At 42.1% G+C, this 17564-nt stretch overlaps 1 protein-coding gene across 1 annotated transcript in view; it reads left to right on the top strand.

Annotated features, from left to right (window-relative positions):
* Nucleotides 1–16669, top strand: part of LOC109887356 (unconventional myosin-XV-like) — a 99938-nt gene extending 83269 nt beyond the window's left edge. The window contains 7 exon segments of the mRNA XM_031811099.1: nucleotides 147–243; nucleotides 408–568; nucleotides 2246–2379; nucleotides 8795–8928; nucleotides 10846–10979; nucleotides 14880–15020; nucleotides 15204–16669. Of these exon segments, the coding sequence (XP_031666959.1) occupies nucleotides 147–243; nucleotides 408–568; nucleotides 2246–2379; nucleotides 8795–8928; nucleotides 10846–10979; nucleotides 14880–15020; nucleotides 15204–15305 (903 nt within the window). The 3' untranslated portion in view covers nucleotides 15306–16669.
* The last annotated feature ends 895 nt before the right edge of the window (nucleotides 16670–17564 follow it).

The following is a 17564-nucleotide window of genomic DNA, read 5'->3' as shown; positions in this document are numbered from 1 at the left end:
GTGTGTATCTCTGTGTATTACAGTGGGTTCTGATCATGTTCTGTTGTGTGTATCTCTGTGTATTACAGTGGGTTCTGATCATGTTCTGTTGTGTGTATCTCTCTGTATTACAGTGGGTTCTGATAATTTATCCTCCTGTGCTGCAGGTGGCGCTGGACGTGATAGAGGAGCTGTGTTACGAGATGGGTCTACACAGACTGGAGGCCGTTGACGAGTACGCTGTCTTCCTGGTCACAAAAAGAGGTATACACACACACACACACACCACATTGTCAGACTGTCTGTCTGTCTGTCTGTCTGCCTGTCTGTCTGTCTGCCTGTCTGTCTGCCTGCCTGCACAGGTCAGACTGTCCATACTTTAATATTACAGTTTGTGTATGTGTGTGTGTCTGTCTGTCCGTCTGCAGGTGAGAATGTCCGTCCCCTCAATAAGAGGGAGTACATCCTGGACATTGCTACGGAGGCGGAGCCAATGGACTGTAACTACAGCCTGTGGTTCAGGAGGGTTATCTGGACACAGACGCTCAAATTTGACAACGAGCTCTGTGTCACCATGCATTATAACCAGGTATAATAACCAGCTCTGCCTTACCATGCTTTATAACCAGGTTTAACAACACTATGATGCATTATAACCAGGAATAACAACACTATGATGCATTATAACCAGGTATAACAACACTATGATGCATTGTTACAAGGTATAACAACACGATGATGCATTATAATAAGGTATAACAACACTGTGAAATATAACCAGGTATAACAAGAAGATGATGCATTATAATCAGGTATAACAACACTATGATGCATTATAACCTGGTATAACAACACAATGATGCATTATAATCAGGTATAACAACACTGTGAAATATACTCAGGAATCAGGTATAACAACACGATGATGCATTATAATCAGGTATAACAACACTATGATGCATTGTTACAAGGTATAACAACACTATGATGCATTATAACCAGCTATAACCATGATATGATGCATTATAATCAGGTATAACAACACTATGATGCATTGTTACAAGGTATAACAACACAATGATGCATTATAATAAGGTATAACAACACTGTGAAATATAACCAGGTTTAACAAGAAGATAATGCATTATAATCAGGTATAACAACACAATGATGCATTATAATCAGGTATAACAACACTGTGAAATATACTCAGGAATCAGGTATAACAACACGATGATGCATTATAATCAGGTATAACAACACTATGATGCATTGTTACAAGGTATAACAACACGATGATGCATTATAATAAGGTATAACAACACTGTGAAATATAACCAGGTATAACAAGAAGATGATGCATTATAATCAGGTATAACAACACTATGATGCATTATAACCTGGTATAACAACACAATGATGCATTATAATCAGGTATAACAACACTGTGAAATATAATCAGGTATAACAACACAATGATGCATTGTAACAAGGTATAACAACACTATGACGCATCATAACCAGGTATAACAACACTATGATGCATTATAACCAGCTATAACCATGATATGATGCATTATAACCAGGTATAACAACACAATGATGTATTATAATCAGGCGTAACAAGACTGTGAAATATAATCAGGTACAACAACACTATGATGCATTATAATCAGGCATAACAACACGATGAGAAATTATAATCAGGTATAACAAGAAGATGATGCATTATAATCAGGTATAACAACATGATGATGCATTATAATCAGATATAACAACACTATGATGCATTATTACAAGGTATAACAACACAATGATGCATTATAATAAGGTATAACAACACTGTGAAATATAACCAGGTATAACAAGAAGACGATGCATTATAATCAGGTATAACAACACGATGATGCATTATAATCAGGTATAACAACACTATGATGCATTATAACCTGGTATAACAACACTATGATGCATTATAATCAGGTATAACAACACTATAAAGCATTATAACCAGGTATAACAACACTATGATGCAATATAACCAGGTATAACAACACTATGATGCATTATAACCAGGTATAACAACACTATGAAGCATTATAACCAGGTATAACAACACTGTGATGCATTATAACCAGGTATAACAACACTATGATGCAATTTAACCAGGTATAACAACACTATGAAGCATTATAACCAGGTATAACAACACTATGATGCATTATAACCAGCTATAACAGTCTGCTCTGTATTTACTTTATAACAGGTGCTTCCAGACTACCGTAAGGGCTTGATGAACATCCTGCCCAGAGGTAAAGTCTCTGAACAGCTGTTCCTCCAGATCTCTAAACTATCAGCTCTACAACACAGAGCCAAGGACATGACGTTCATACCCAGCATGTAAGAACACATATTACACTGCATTATGGGGGAGCTGGTTGCTGTGTACAGTGCATTATGGGGGAGGTGGTTGCCGTGTACAGTGCATTATGGGGGAGGTGGTTGCGGTGTACAGTGCATTATGGGGGAGGTGGTTGCGGTGTACAGTGCATTATGGGGGAGGTGGTTGCCGTGTACAGTGCATTATGGGGGAGGTGGTTGCCGTGTACAGTGCATTATGGGGGAGGTGGTTACCGTGTACAGTGCATTATGGGGGAGGTGGTTGCCGTGTACAGTGCATTATGGGGGAGGTGGTTGCCGTGTACAGTGCATTATGGGGGAGGTGGTTGCCGTGTGCAGTGCATTATGGGGGAGGTGGTTGCCGTGTACAGTGCATTCAGAAAGTCTTCAGACCTCTTGACTTTTCCACATTTTGTTACAGTGCATTATGGGTTACAGCCTCATTCTAACACTGATGTTTTTTAACGTCCCCTCATCAATGCCCCATAATGACAGACATTTTTGCAAATGTATTAAACATTTAAAACTGAAATATGACATTTACATAAGTATTCAGACCCTTTACTCAGTACTTTTGTTGAAGCACCTTTGGCAGCGATTACAGCCTAGTGTCTTCTTGGGTATGATGCTGCAAGCTTGGCACACCTGTATTTGGGGAGTTTCTCCCATTCTTCTCTGCAGATCCTCTCAAGCTCTGTCATGTTTAAAGGTGAAGGTTGCTGCACAGCTATTTTCAGGTCTCTCCAGAGAAGTTCCATTGAATTCAAGTCCGGGCTCTGGCTGGGCCACTCAAAGACATTCAGAGACTTGTCCCGAAGCCACTCCTGCGTTGTCTAAGCTGTGTGCTTAGGGACACTGTCCAGTTGGAAAGGGAACCTTCGCCCCAGCCTGAGATCCTGAGCACTCTGGAGCAGGTTTTCATCAAGGATCTCTCTGTACTTTGTTCCGTTCATCTTTCCCTCGATCCTGACTAGTCTCCCAGTCCCTGATGCTGAAAAACATCCCCACAGCATAATGCTTCCACCACCATGTTTCACCGTAGGGATGGTGCCAGGTTTCCTCCAGACGTGACACTTGGCACTCAGGCCAAATAGTTCAATCATGGTTTCATCAGACCAGAGAATCTTGTTTCTCATGGTCTGAGAGTCCCTAATTAATAACAATGTGTTTTTGCTTTTTGTCATTATGGGGTATTGTGATGTCATTATGGGGTATTGTGATGTCATTATGAGGTATTGTGATGTCATAATGGGGTATTGTGATGTCATTATGGGCTATTGTGATGTCATTATGGGGTATTGTGTGTAGATTGATGAGGACAAAATGTAATATAATCCATGTCAGAATAAGGCTGCAACGTAACAAAATGTAATATAAACCATTTCACTGTATACACTGTCTATATAGGGGTTATTATCACTGTATATATAGGGGTTATTATCACTGTATATACAGGGGTTATTATCACTGTATATATAGGGGTTATTATCACTGTATATATAGGGATTATTATCACTGTATATACAGGGGTTATTATCACTGGATATATAGGGGTTATTATCACTGGATATATAGGGGTTATTATCACTGTATATACAGGGGTTATTATCACTGTACATATAGGGGTTATTATTACTGTATATATAGGGGTTATTATCATTTTATATATAGGGGTTATTACCACTGTATATATAGGGGTTATTATCACTGTATATATGGGGGTTATTATCACTGTATATATAGGGGTTATTATCACTGTATATATAGGGGTTATTATCACTGTATATATAGGGGTTATTATCACTGTATGTATAGGGGTTATTATCACTATATATATAGGGGTTATTATCACTGTATATACAGGGGTTATTATCACTGTATATATATAGGGGTTATTATCACTGTATATATATAGAGGTTATTATCACTGTATATATATATATATATATGGGTTATTATCACTGTATATATGGGGGTTATTATCACTGTATATATAGGGGTTATTATCACTGTATATATATTGGGGTTATTATCACTGTATATATATTGGGGTTATTATCACTGTACATATAGGGGTTATTATCACTGTATATATAGGGGTTATTATCACTGTATATATAGGGGTTATTATCACTGTATATATAGGGGTTATTATCACTGTATATATAGGGGTTATTACCACTGTATATATAGGGGTTATTATCACTATATATATAGGGGTTATTATCACTGTATATATAGGGGTTATTATCACTGTATATATATATATATAGGGGTTATTATCACTGTATATATAGGGGTTATTATCACTGTATATATAGGGGTTATTATCACCATATGTATAGGGGTTATTATCACTGTATATATAGGGGTTATTATCACTGTATATATATAGGGGTTATTATCACTATATGTATATGGGTTATTATCACTGTATATATATGAGGGTTATTATCACTGTATATATAGGGGTTATTATCACTGCATATATATATATATATATAGGGGTTATTATCACTGTATATGTATGGGGGTTATTATCACTGTATATATAGGGGTTATTATCACTGTATATATAGGGGTTATTATCACTGTATATATATAGGGGTTATTATCACTGTATATATATAGAGGTTATTATCACTGTATATATATATATGGGTTATTATCACTGTATATATGGGGGTTATTATCACTGTATATATAGGGGTTATTATCACTGTATATATAGGGGTTATTATCACTGTATATATAGGGGTTATTATCACTGTCTATATAGGGGTTATTATCACTGTATATATAGGGCTTATTATCACTGTCTATATAGGGGTTATTATCACTGTATATAGGGGTTATTATCACTGTATATATAGGGGTTATTATCACCATATGTATAGGGGTTATTATCACTGTATATATAGGGGTTATTATCACTGTATATATATAGGGGTTATTATCACTATATGTATAGGGGTTATTATCACTGTATATACATGAGGGTTATTATCACTGTATATATAGGGGTTATTATCACTGTATATATATAGGGGTTATTATCACTGTATATATATAGGGGTTATTATCACTGTATATATATAGGGGTTATTATCACTATATGTATAGGGGTTATTATCACTGTATATATAGGGGTTATTATCACTGTATATATAGGGGTTATTATCACTGTATATAGGGGTTATTATCACTGTATATATAGGGGTTATTATCCCTGTATATTTATAGGGGTTATTATCACTGTATATATATAGGGGTTATTATCACTGTATATGTATAGGGGTTATTATCACTGTATATATAGGGGTTATTATCACTGTATATATAGGGGTTATTATCACTGTATATATAGGGGTTATTATCCCTGTATATATATAGGGGTTATTATCACTGTATATATATAGGGGTTATTATCACTGTATATATATATATAGGGGTTATTATCACTGTATATATAGGGGTTATTATCACCATATGTATAGGAGTTATTATCACTGTATACAGCAACACCTCTCCCATAAGTGAATACACCTTTTCTCCATCATCTCTCCATCATCTCTCCATCTCTCCATCATCTCTATGTAATCTCTCCATCATCTCTATGTAATCTCTCCATCATCTCTATGTAATCTCTCTGTAATTTCTATGTAATCTGTATGTTATCTCTCCATCATCTCTATGTAATCTCTCCATCATCTCTCCATCATCTCTATGTAATCTCTCCCTCATCTCTCCATCATCTCTCCATCATCTCTATGTAATCTCTCCATCATCTCTATGTAATCTCTCTGTAATTTCTATGTCATCTCTATGTAATCTCTCCATCATCTCTATGTAATCTCTCCATCTGTATGTAATCTCTCCATCATCTCTATGTAATCTCTCTGTAATATCTATGTAATCTCTCTGTAATTTCTATGTAATCTGTATGTAATCTCTCCATCATCTCTATGTAATCTCTCCATCATCTCTATGTAATCTCTCCATCTGTATGTAATCTCTCCATCATCTCTATGTAATCTCTCTGTAATATCTATGTAATCTCTCTGTAATATCTATGTAATCTCTATGTAATCTCTCCATCATCTCTATGTCATCTCTATGTAATCTCTCCATCTCTATGTAATCTCTCCATCATCTCTATGTAATCTCTCTGTAATCTCGCCATCATCTCTATGTAATCTCTCCACCATCTCTATGTAATCTCTCCATCATCTCTATGTCATCTCTATGTAATCTCTCCACCATCTCTATGTAATCTCTCCACCATCTCTATGTAATCTCTCCATCATCTCTATGTAATCTCTCTGTAATTTCTATGTCATCTGTATGTAATCTCTCCATCATCTCTATGTAATCTCTCCATCATCTCTATGTAATCTCTCCATCATCTCTATGTAATCTCTCCATCATCTCTATGTAATCTCTCTGTAATTTCTATGTCATCTGTATGTAATCTCTCCATCATCTCTATGTAATCTCTATGTAATATCTATGTAATCTCTCCATCATCTCTATGTCATATCTATGTAATATCTCTATCATCTCTATGTAATCTCTATGTAATCTCTCCATCATCTCTCCATCATCTCTCCATCATCTCTATGTAATCTCTCTGTAATCTCTAAGTCATTTTCCATCATCTCTATGTAATCTCTCTGTAATCTCTCCATCATCTCTATGTAATCTCACTAATCTCTCTGTAATCTCTACGTCATCTCTCCATCATCTCTATGTAATCTCTATGTAATCTCTCCATCATCTCTATGTAATCTCTGTCATCTCTATGTAATCTCTCTGTAATCTCTACGTCATCTCTATGTAATCTCTACATCCTCTCTATGTAATCCCTCTGTAATCTCTCTGTAATGTCTACGTAATCTCTATGTCATCTATCTGTAATCTCTCCATCATCTCTCTGTAATCTCTCTGTAATCTCTCCATCATCTCTATGTAATCTCTCTAATCTCTGTAATCTCTACATCATCTCTCCATCATCTCTATGTAATCTCTATGTAATCTCTATGTAATCTCTCCATCATCTCTATGTAATCTCTATGTAATCTCTAAGTAATCTCTCTGTAATCTCTCCATCATCTCTATGTAATCTCTCTGTAATCTCTACATAATCTCTCCATCATCTCTCTGTAATCTCTCTGTAATCTCTCCATCATCTCTCTGTAATCTCTCTGTAATCTCTCCATCATCTCTCTGTAATCTCTCTGTAATCTCTGTGTCATCTCTATGTAATCTTTTCATCATCTCTATGTAATCTCTATGTTATCTCTATGTCATATCTCCATCATCCCTATGTAATCTCTATGTAATCTCTGTGTCATCCCTATGTAATCTCTATGTCATCTCTATGTCATATCTCCATCATCCCTATGTAATCTCTATGTAATCTCTGTGTCATCTCTATGTAATCTTTTCATCATCCCTATGTAATCTCTATGTAATCTCTGTGTCATCTCTATGTAATCCCTATGTAATCTCTATGTAATCTCTATGTAATCTCTATGTAATCTCTATGTAATCTCTGTGTCATCTCTATGTAATCTTTTCATCATCCCTATGTAATCTCTATGTAATCTCTGTGTCATCTCTATGTAATCCCTATGTAATCTCTATGTAATCTCTATGTAATCTCTATGTAATCTCTATGTAATCTCTATGTCATCTCTATGTCATCTCTATGTAATCTCTATGTAATCTCTATGTCATCTCTATGTAATCTCTATGTAATCTCTATGTCATCTCTATGTAATCTATATGTAATCTCTATGTAATCTCTATGTCATCTCTATGTAATCTCTATGTCATCTCTATGTCATCTCTATGTAATCTCTATGTAATCTCTATGTAATCTCTGTCATCTCTATGTAATCTCTATGTAATCTCTATGTAATCTCTATGTCATCTCTATGTAATCTCTATGTAATCTCTATGTAATCTCTATGTCATCTCTATGTAATCTCTATGTAATCTCTATGTCATCTCTATGTAATCTCTATGTCATCTCTGTAATTTCTATGTCATCTCTATGTCATCTCTATGTCATCTCTATGTCATCTCTATGTCATCTCTATGTCATCTCTATGTCACCCCTATGTAATCTCTATGTCATCTCTATGTAATCTCTATGTCATCTCTATGTAATCTCTATGTCATCTCTGTAATCTCTATGTCATCTCTATGTAATCTCTGTCATCTCTGTAATCTCTATGTCATCTCTATGTAATCTCTATGTCATCTCTATGTAATCTCTATGTCATCTCTGTAATCTCTATGTCATCTCTATGTCATCTCTCCATCATGTCAATGAATGTAAAAAAAAAAAAAAAAAACGAGAACTGAGAAACATTAAATATATTTGATCCTTTATCCTTTCTCTCGCCAGCCATGAGTTGTCGGAGTACGTCCCCCCCCTTCTGTTTGGGAAGCAGCCCCCCCAGGCATGGGTCACCATGGTAACGCAGCACATGCAGCAGGTCCAGACCCTCAACCCGCACCAGGCCAAAGCTCAGTTTCTGGGTACGACACAGACACACACCTAACACACACACTAATACACATACTATACATATACAAAAGTATGTGGACACTCCTTAGTGGATTCGGCTATTTCAGCCACACCCATTGCTGACAGGTGTATCAAATCGAGCACACAGCCATGCAATCTCCATAGACAAACATTTGCAGTAGAATAGCCTTTACTGAAGAGCTCAGTGACTTTCAACGTAGCTCTGTCTTAGGATGCCACCTTTCCAACAAGTCAGTCCGTCACATTTCTGTCCTGCTTAGGCTGCCCTCGGTCAACTGTAAGTGCTGTTATTGTGAAGTGGACATTTTTAGGAGCGACAGCGGCTCAAACAGCGAAGTGGTAGGAACGGGACCGCAGAGTGATAGGCCACACAAGATCACAGAACGGGACCGCAGAGTGGTAGGCCACACAAGATCACAGAACCTGGACCGCAGAGTGATAGGCCACACAAGATCACAGAACGGGACCGCAGAGTGATAGGCCACACAAGATCACAGAACGGGACCGCAGAGTGATAGGCCACACAAGATCACAGAACGGGACCGCAGAGTGATAGGCCACACAAGATCACAGAACGGGACCGCAGAGTGATAGGCCACACAAGATCACAGAACGGGACCACCGAGTGGTAGGACACACAAGCTCACAGAACGGGACCGCAGAGTGGTAGGCCACACAAGATCACAGAACGGGACCGCAGAGTGATAGGCCACACAAGATCACAGAACGGGACCGCAGAGTGATAGGCCACACAAGATCACAGAACGGGACCACCGAGTGGTAGGACACACAAGCTCACAGAACGGGACCACCGTGTGGTAGGACACACAACCTCACAGAACGGGACCGCCGTGTGCTGAAGCATATAGTGTAAAGTAAAGTATAGTAAACATAATCTGGCCTCGGTTGCAACACATCACTACCGAGTTCCAAACTCATCATGCTCAATGCCAAGCGTCGGCTGGAGTAAAGCTCACCGCCATTGGGCTGTGGAGCAATGGAAACGCGTTCTATGGAGTGATAATTAACACTTCACCGTCTGGCAGTCCGATGGACGAATCTGGGTTTGGCGGATGCCAGGAGAACGCTACCTGCCCCAATGCACAGTGCCAACGGTAAAGTTTGGTGGAGGAGGAAAGATGATCTGAGGTTGTTTTTCATGGTTCGGGCCCCTTAGTTCCAGTGAATGGAAATCTTAACGCTACAGCGTACAATGACATTCTAGACGATTCTATGCTTACAACTTTGTGGCAACAGTTTGGGGAAGGTCCTCTCCTGTCTCAGCATGACAATGCCCCCATGTACAAAGCGAGATCCATACAGAAATCGTTTGATCAGTGTGGGATGAATTAGTACGCCTACTGTGAGCCAGTGCCCAATAAGTGCCCAATTTGACTAATGCTCTTGTGGCTGAATGGAAACAAGTCCCCCCAGCAATGTTCCAACATCTAGTGGAAAGCCTTCCCATAAGAGTGGAGGCTGTTATAGCAGCTATGTTCCAACATCTAGTGGAAAGCCTTCCCAGAAGAGTGGAGGCTGTTATAGCAGCTATGTTCCTACATCTAGTGGAAAGCCTTCCCAGAAGAGTGGAGGCTGTTATAGCAGCAATGTTCCAACATCTAGTGGAAAGCCTTCCCAGAAGAGTGGAGGCTGTTATAGCAGCAATGTCCCAACATCTAGTGGAAAGCCTTCCCAGAAGAGTGGAGACTGTTATAGCAGCAATGTTCCAACCTCTAGGTTGCTGTTCTAGCAACCTGCTGAGGGGAGGACGTCTCATAATCATGCCATTCCACCTCCAGACATTACCACGAGCCCGTCCTCTCCAATTAAGGTGCCACCAACCTCCTGTGACATACCCACCAGGATATGCTGTGTGTGTGTGTCTGACTGTGCCCCCCCTCCCCCAGGTCTGGTCAGTGCGTTCCCCATGTTTGGCTCCTCCTTCTTCTACGTCCAGTCTAGCAGCAGTGGCTCCATCTACGCTCCCTGTATCCTGGCTGTCAATCAAAATGGACTGCACTTTCTCAACAAGGACACTCACGTAAGGCCCGCACACACCGCTCACTAAGTCCCGCCCACACCGCTCACTAAGTCCCGCCCACACCGCTCACTAAGTCCCACCCACACCGCTCACTAAGTCCTGCCCACACCGCTCACTAAGTCCCGCCCACACCGCTCACTAAGTCCCACCCACACCGCTCACTAAGTCCCGCCCACACCGCTCACTAAGTCCCGCCCACACCGCTCACTAAGTCCTGCCCACGCTGCTCACTAAGTCCCACCCACACCGCTCACTAAGTCCTGCCCACACCGCTCACTAAATCCCACCCACACCTCTCACTAAGTCCCTCCCACACCGCTCATTAAGTCCCACCCACACCGCTCACTAAGTCCTGCCCACGCTGCTCACTAAGTCCCACCCACACCGCTCACTAAGTCCTGCCCGCGCTGCTCATTAAGTCCCGCCCACACCGCTCACTAAGTCCCGCCCACACCGCTCACTAAGTCCCGCCCACACCGCTCACTAAGTCCTGCCCACGCTGCTCATTAAGTCCCACCCACATTGCCCTTGTGTTCCACCCCACACATGCGGTGATCTCACCTGGCTTAAATGGTGCCTCTGGAGACATAACCTCTCTCATCGTCACTCAACGGATAGGTTTACCTCCACTGTACTCACATCCTACCATACCCTTGTCTGTACAATATGCCTTGAATCTATTCTTCCCTGCCCAGAAATCTGCTCCTTTTACTCTCTGTTCTGAACGCACTAGACGACCAGTTCTTATATCCTTTAACCATACCCTCATCCTACTCCTGCTCTGTTCCTCTGGTGATGTGGAGGTTAACTCAGGCCCTGCGTGTCCCCAGGCGCTCTCATTTGTTGACTTCTGTAACCGTAAAAGCCTTGGTTTCATGCATGTTAACATTAGAAGCCTCCTCCCTAAATTTGTTTTACTCACTGCTTTAGCACATACTGCTAACCCTGATGTCCTAGCCGTGTCTGAATCCTGGCTTAGGAACCAAAAATCCTGAAATGTCCATCCATAATTATGTTTTTCGACAAGATAGAACTGCCAAGGGGGGTGGAGTTGCAATCTACTGCAGAGATATGTCCTACTATCCAGGTCTGTGCCCAAAACAATTCGAAATCCACCTTTCCAAAAAGAAGCCTCTCACCGTTGCCACTTGTTATTCAGCCCCCAGCTGTGCCCTGGACACGTGAACTGATCACCCCCCATTTATGTTCAGAGTTCGTTGTGTCTTTTAGGTGACCTAAACTGGGACATGCTTAACACCCCGGTCGTCCTACAATCTAAGATAGATGAATCCTGGCTTTGGAAGGCCACCAAAGAATTCTGAGATTCCCAACTACAACATTTTCCGTCAAGATAGAACTGCCATAAGGAGGAGGAGTCTACTGCAGAGATAGAAAGTTCTGTCATACTTTCCAGGCCTATGCCCAGACAGTTCTAATTTTAAAAATTAATCTCTCCAGAAATAAGTCTGTCACTGTTGACACCTGTAATAGATCCCCCTCAGCCCCCAGCTGTGCCCTGGACATTGATTGCCCCCCATTTATGTTCAGAGTTCGTTGTGTCAGGTAGGTGACCTAAACTGGCACAAATTATCAAGGAACCTACCAGGTACAACTCTAAATCAGTAACCATGGGCGCCCTCTTAGATATCATCCTGACAAACTTGCCCTCTGCTGTCTTCAACCAGGATCTCAGTGATCACTGCCTCATTGCCTGCGTGTGTAATGGGTCCGCTGTCAAATGACCACCCCTCATCACTGTCAAACGCTCCCTGAAACACTTCAGCGAGCAGGCCTTTCTAATCGACCAGGCCTGGGTATCCTGGAAGGATTTTGACCTCATCCCGTCAGAAGAAGATGCCAGAAGAAAATGTAGAACTAAGAACTGATATAGCCCTTGGTTCACCTCAGACTTGACTGCCCTTGACCAGCACAAAAACATCCTATGGCGTTCTGCATTAGCATCGAACAGCCTCCGTGATATGCAGCTTTTCAGGGATGCTAGAAACCAATATACACAGGCAGTTAGAAAAGCCAAGCCTATCTTTTTCAAGCAGAAATTTGCTTCCTGCAACACTAACTCAAAAAGGTTCTGGGACACTGTAAAGTCCATGGAGAATAAGAGCACCTCATCCCAACTGCCCACTGCACTGAAGATAGGAAACACTGTAACCACTGATAAATCCACTATAATTGAGAATTTCAATAAGCATTTTTCTACGGCTGGCCATGCTTTCTACCTGGCTACTTCTACCCCGGTCAACAGCACTGTACCCCCCACAGCAACTCGCCCAAGCCTTCCCCATTTCTCCTTCTCCCAAATCCAGACAGCTGATTTTCTGAAAGAGCTGCAAAATCTGGATCTGGATCGTCTGAGATCCCCAAAGATTGGAAAGCTGCCGTGGTCATCCCCCTTTTCAAAGGGGGAGACACTCTAGACCCAAACTGTTATAGACCTATATCCATCCTGCCCTTCTAAAATCTTCGAAAGCCAAGTTAACTAATCCCACCGTACCTTCTCCACTATGCAATCTGGTTTCCGAGCTGGTCATGGGTGCACCTCACCCACACTCAAGGTCATAAACGATATCATAAGCGCCATCGATAAAAGACAGTACTGTGCAGCCGTCTTCATCGACCTGGCCAAAGCTTTTGACTCTGTCAATCACCGCATTCTTATCGGCTCAATAGCCGTGGTTTCTCAAATGACTGACTCGCCTGGTTCACCAACTACTTCTCAGATAGAGTTCAGTGTGTCAAATCGGAGTGCATGTTGTCCAGACTTCTGGCAGTCTCTATGGAGATGCCACATGGTTCAATTCTCGGGCTGACTCTTTTCTCTGTATATATCAATGATGTCGCTCTTGCTGCTGGTGATTCTCTGATCCACCTCTACGCAGACAACACCATTCTGTAGACATCTGGCCCTTCTTTGGACACTGTGCTAACAAACCTCCAAATGAGCTTCAACCCCATACAACTCTCCTTCCGTGGCCTCCAACTGCTTTTAAATGCTAGTAAAACTAAATGCATGCTCTTCTACAGATTGCTGCCCACACCCTCCCGCCCGACTAGCATCACTATGCTGGACGGTTCTGACTTAGAATATGTGGACAACTACAAATACCTAGGTGTCTGGCTGGACTGTAAACTCTCCTTCCAGACTCATATTAAACATCACCAATCCAAAATTAAATCTAGATTTGGCTTCCTATTTCGCAACAAAGCCTCCTTCACTCATGCTGCCAAACACCCTAACTGGTTCAATAAACGTGAAATAAAATGTAAAAATAAAAAAAAGATCTTGGTCCCGCCCACTCTGCTCACTAAGTCCCGCCCACTCTGCTCACTAAGTCCCGCCAACTCTGCTCACTAAGTCCCGCCAACTCTGCTCACTAAGTCCCGCCCACTCTGCTCACTAAGTCCCGCCCACTCTGCTCACTAAGTCCCGCCAACTCTGCTCACTAAGTCCCGCCAACTCTGCTCACTAAGTCCCGCCAACTCTGCTCACTAAGTCCCGCCAACTCTGCTCACTAAGTCCCGCCAACTCTGCTCACTAAGTCCCGCCAACTCTGCTCACTAAGTCCCGCCCACTCTGCTCACTAAGTCCCGCCAACTCTGCTCACTAAGTCCCGCCCACTCTGCTCACTAAGTCCCGCCCACTCTGCTCACTAAGTCCCGCCAACTCTGCTCACTAAGTCCCGCCAACTCTGCTCACTAAGTCCCGCCAACTCTGCTCACTAAGTCCAGACAACTCTGCTCACTAAGTCCCGCCAACTCTGCTCACTAAGTCCCGTCCCAGTAGTAATTGTATGGTTGGTCCCTGGGGTGAAGGATCTGCAGACAGTGGTCCCCCTGGTGCAGGTAATAGTAGTAATTGTATGTTTGGTCCCTGTGGTGCAGGAGCTGCAGACAGTGGTCCCCCTGGTGGAGGTGCAGTCTACCCGCACCCAGAGACCCTCGGCCGGGACCAGCTACCCCTACGTAGACCTCACTCTGGGAGATCTGACCACTCACAGAGTCACGCAGATACAGCTCAAACAGGTATACACACACACAGACACAGACACAGACACACAGACACAGACACAGACACACAGACACAGACACAGACACACACACACACACACACACACACACACACACACACACACACACACACACACAGTAACAATTTCATGTTTTGTGTGTGTGTGTGTGTGTGTTTGTGTGTGTGTGTGTGTTTAGGGATTGGAGCTGTGTCGGGTCATTGCCATGCACGTGGAGAACATGCTGTCAGTCAGAGAGAAGAGATTCACCCTGCCACCCAGCGAGGTCACTGTGTTATAAGACACTGTCTGTCTCTCAGGGAGAAGAGACTCACCCTGCCACCCAGCGAGGTCACTGTGTTATAAGACACTGTCTGTCTCTCAGGGAGAAGAGACTCACCCTGCCACCCAGGGAGGTCACTGTGTTATAAGACACTGTCTGTCTCTCAGGGAGAAGAGACTCACCCTGCCACCCAGCGAGGTCACTGTGTTATAAGACACTGTCTGTCTCTCAGGGAGAAGAGACTCACTCTGCCACCCAGCGAGGTCACTGTGTTATAAGACACTGTCTGTCTCTCAGGGAGAAGAGACTCACCCTGCCACCCAGCGAGGTCACTGTGTTATAAGACACTGTCTGTCTCTCAGGGAGAAGAGACTCACCCTGCCACCCAGCGAGGTCACTGTGTTATAAGACACTGTCTGTCTCTCAGGGAGAAAAGAATCACCCTGCCACCCAGAGAGGTCACTGTGTTATAAGACACGGTCTGTCTGTCTGTCTCTCAGGGAGAAGAGACTCACCCTGCCACCCAGCGAGGTCACTGTGTTATAAGACACTGTCTGTCTCTCAGGGAGAAGAGACTCACCCTGCCACCCAGGGAGGTCACTGTGTTATATGACACTGTCTGTCTGTCTGTCTCTCAGGGAGAAGAGACTCACCCTGCCACCCAGAGAGATCACTGTGATATAAGACACTGTCTGTCTGTCTGTCTCTCAGGGAGAAGAGACTCACCCTGCCACCCAGCGAGGTCACTGTGTTATAAGACACTGTCTGTCTGTCTGTCTCTCAGGGAGAAGAGACTCACCCTGCCACCCAGAGAGGTCACTGTGTTATAAGACACTGTCTGTCTCTCAGGGAGAAGAGACTCACCCTGCCACCCAGGGAGGTCACTGTGTTATAAGACACTGTCTGTCTGTCTCTCAGGGAGAAGAGATTCACCCTGCCACCCAGAGAGGTCACTGTGTTATAAGACACTGTCTGTCTGTCTGTCTCTCAGGGAGAAGAGACTCACCCTGCCACCCAGAGAGGTCACTGTGTTATAAGACACTGTCTGTCTGTCTGTCTCTCAGGGAGAAGAGACTCACCCTGCCACCCAGCGAGGTCACTGTGTTATAAGACACTGTCTGTCTCTCAGGGAGAAGAGACTCACCCTGCCACCCAGAGAGGTCACTGTGATATAAGACACTGTCTGTCTCTCAGGGAGAAGAGACTCACCCTGCCACCCAGCGAGGTCACTGTGTTATAAGACACTGTCTGTCTGTCTGTCTCTCAGGGAGAAGAGACTCACCCTGCCACCCAGGGAGGTCACTGTAAAACCATAAAACAAGTGACATGTTTACAACCTTAACGTCAGTGTTTAAAACATTAAAACCTGTGTAAAACATTTAGATTTGCCAAAAAGAGTCGTTTTTTAACAGGAAACTACATAAAGTCTATCTAGAGGTCATGCTATATATAGTGTATCTAGAGGTCATGCTATATATAGTGTAGAGGTCATGCTATATATAGTGTAGAGGTCATGCTATATATAGTGTAGAGGTCATGCTATATATAGTGCAGAGGTCATGCTATATATAGTGTAGAGGTCATGCTATATATAGTGTAGAGGTCATGCTATATATAGTGCAGAGGTCATGCTATATATAGTCTATCTAGAGGTCATGCTATATATAGTGTAGAGGTCATGCTATATATAGTGTAGAGGTCATGCTATATATAGTCTATCTAGAGGTCATGCTATATATAGTGTATCTAGAGGTCATGCTATATATAGTGTAGAGGTCATGCTATATATAGTGTAGAGGTCATGCTATATATAGTGCAGAGGTCATGCTATATATAGTGTAGAGGTCATGCTATATATAGTGTATCTAGAGGTCATGCTATATATAGTGTATCTAGAGGTCATGCTATATATAGTGTAGAGGTCATGCTATAGGTAGGTCATGCTATATATAGTGTAGAGGTCATGCTATATATAGTGTAGAGGTCATGCTATATATAGTGTAGAGGTCATGCTATATATAGTGTAGAGGTCATGCTATATATAGTGCAGAGGTCATGCTATATATAGTGTAGAGGTCATGCTATATATAGTGTAGAGGTCATGCTATATATAGTGTAGAGGTCATGCTATATATAGTGTAGAGGTCATGCTATATATAGTGTAGAGGTCATGCTATATATAGTCTATCTAGAGGTCATGCTATATATAGTGTAGAGGTCATGCTAAATATAGTGTAGAGGTCGTGCTATATATAGTGTAGAGGTCATGCTATATAT

This window comes from Oncorhynchus kisutch, unplaced genomic scaffold, assembly GCF_002021735.2.
Source record: "Oncorhynchus kisutch isolate 150728-3 unplaced genomic scaffold, Okis_V2 Okis01b-Okis20b_hom, whole genome shotgun sequence".
NCBI classification, from domain to species: Eukaryota; Metazoa; Chordata; class Actinopteri; order Salmoniformes; family Salmonidae; genus Oncorhynchus; species Oncorhynchus kisutch.
The sequence above is the reverse complement of the archived record's forward strand: the minus strand, read 5'-3'. Positions and strand labels throughout refer to the sequence as shown.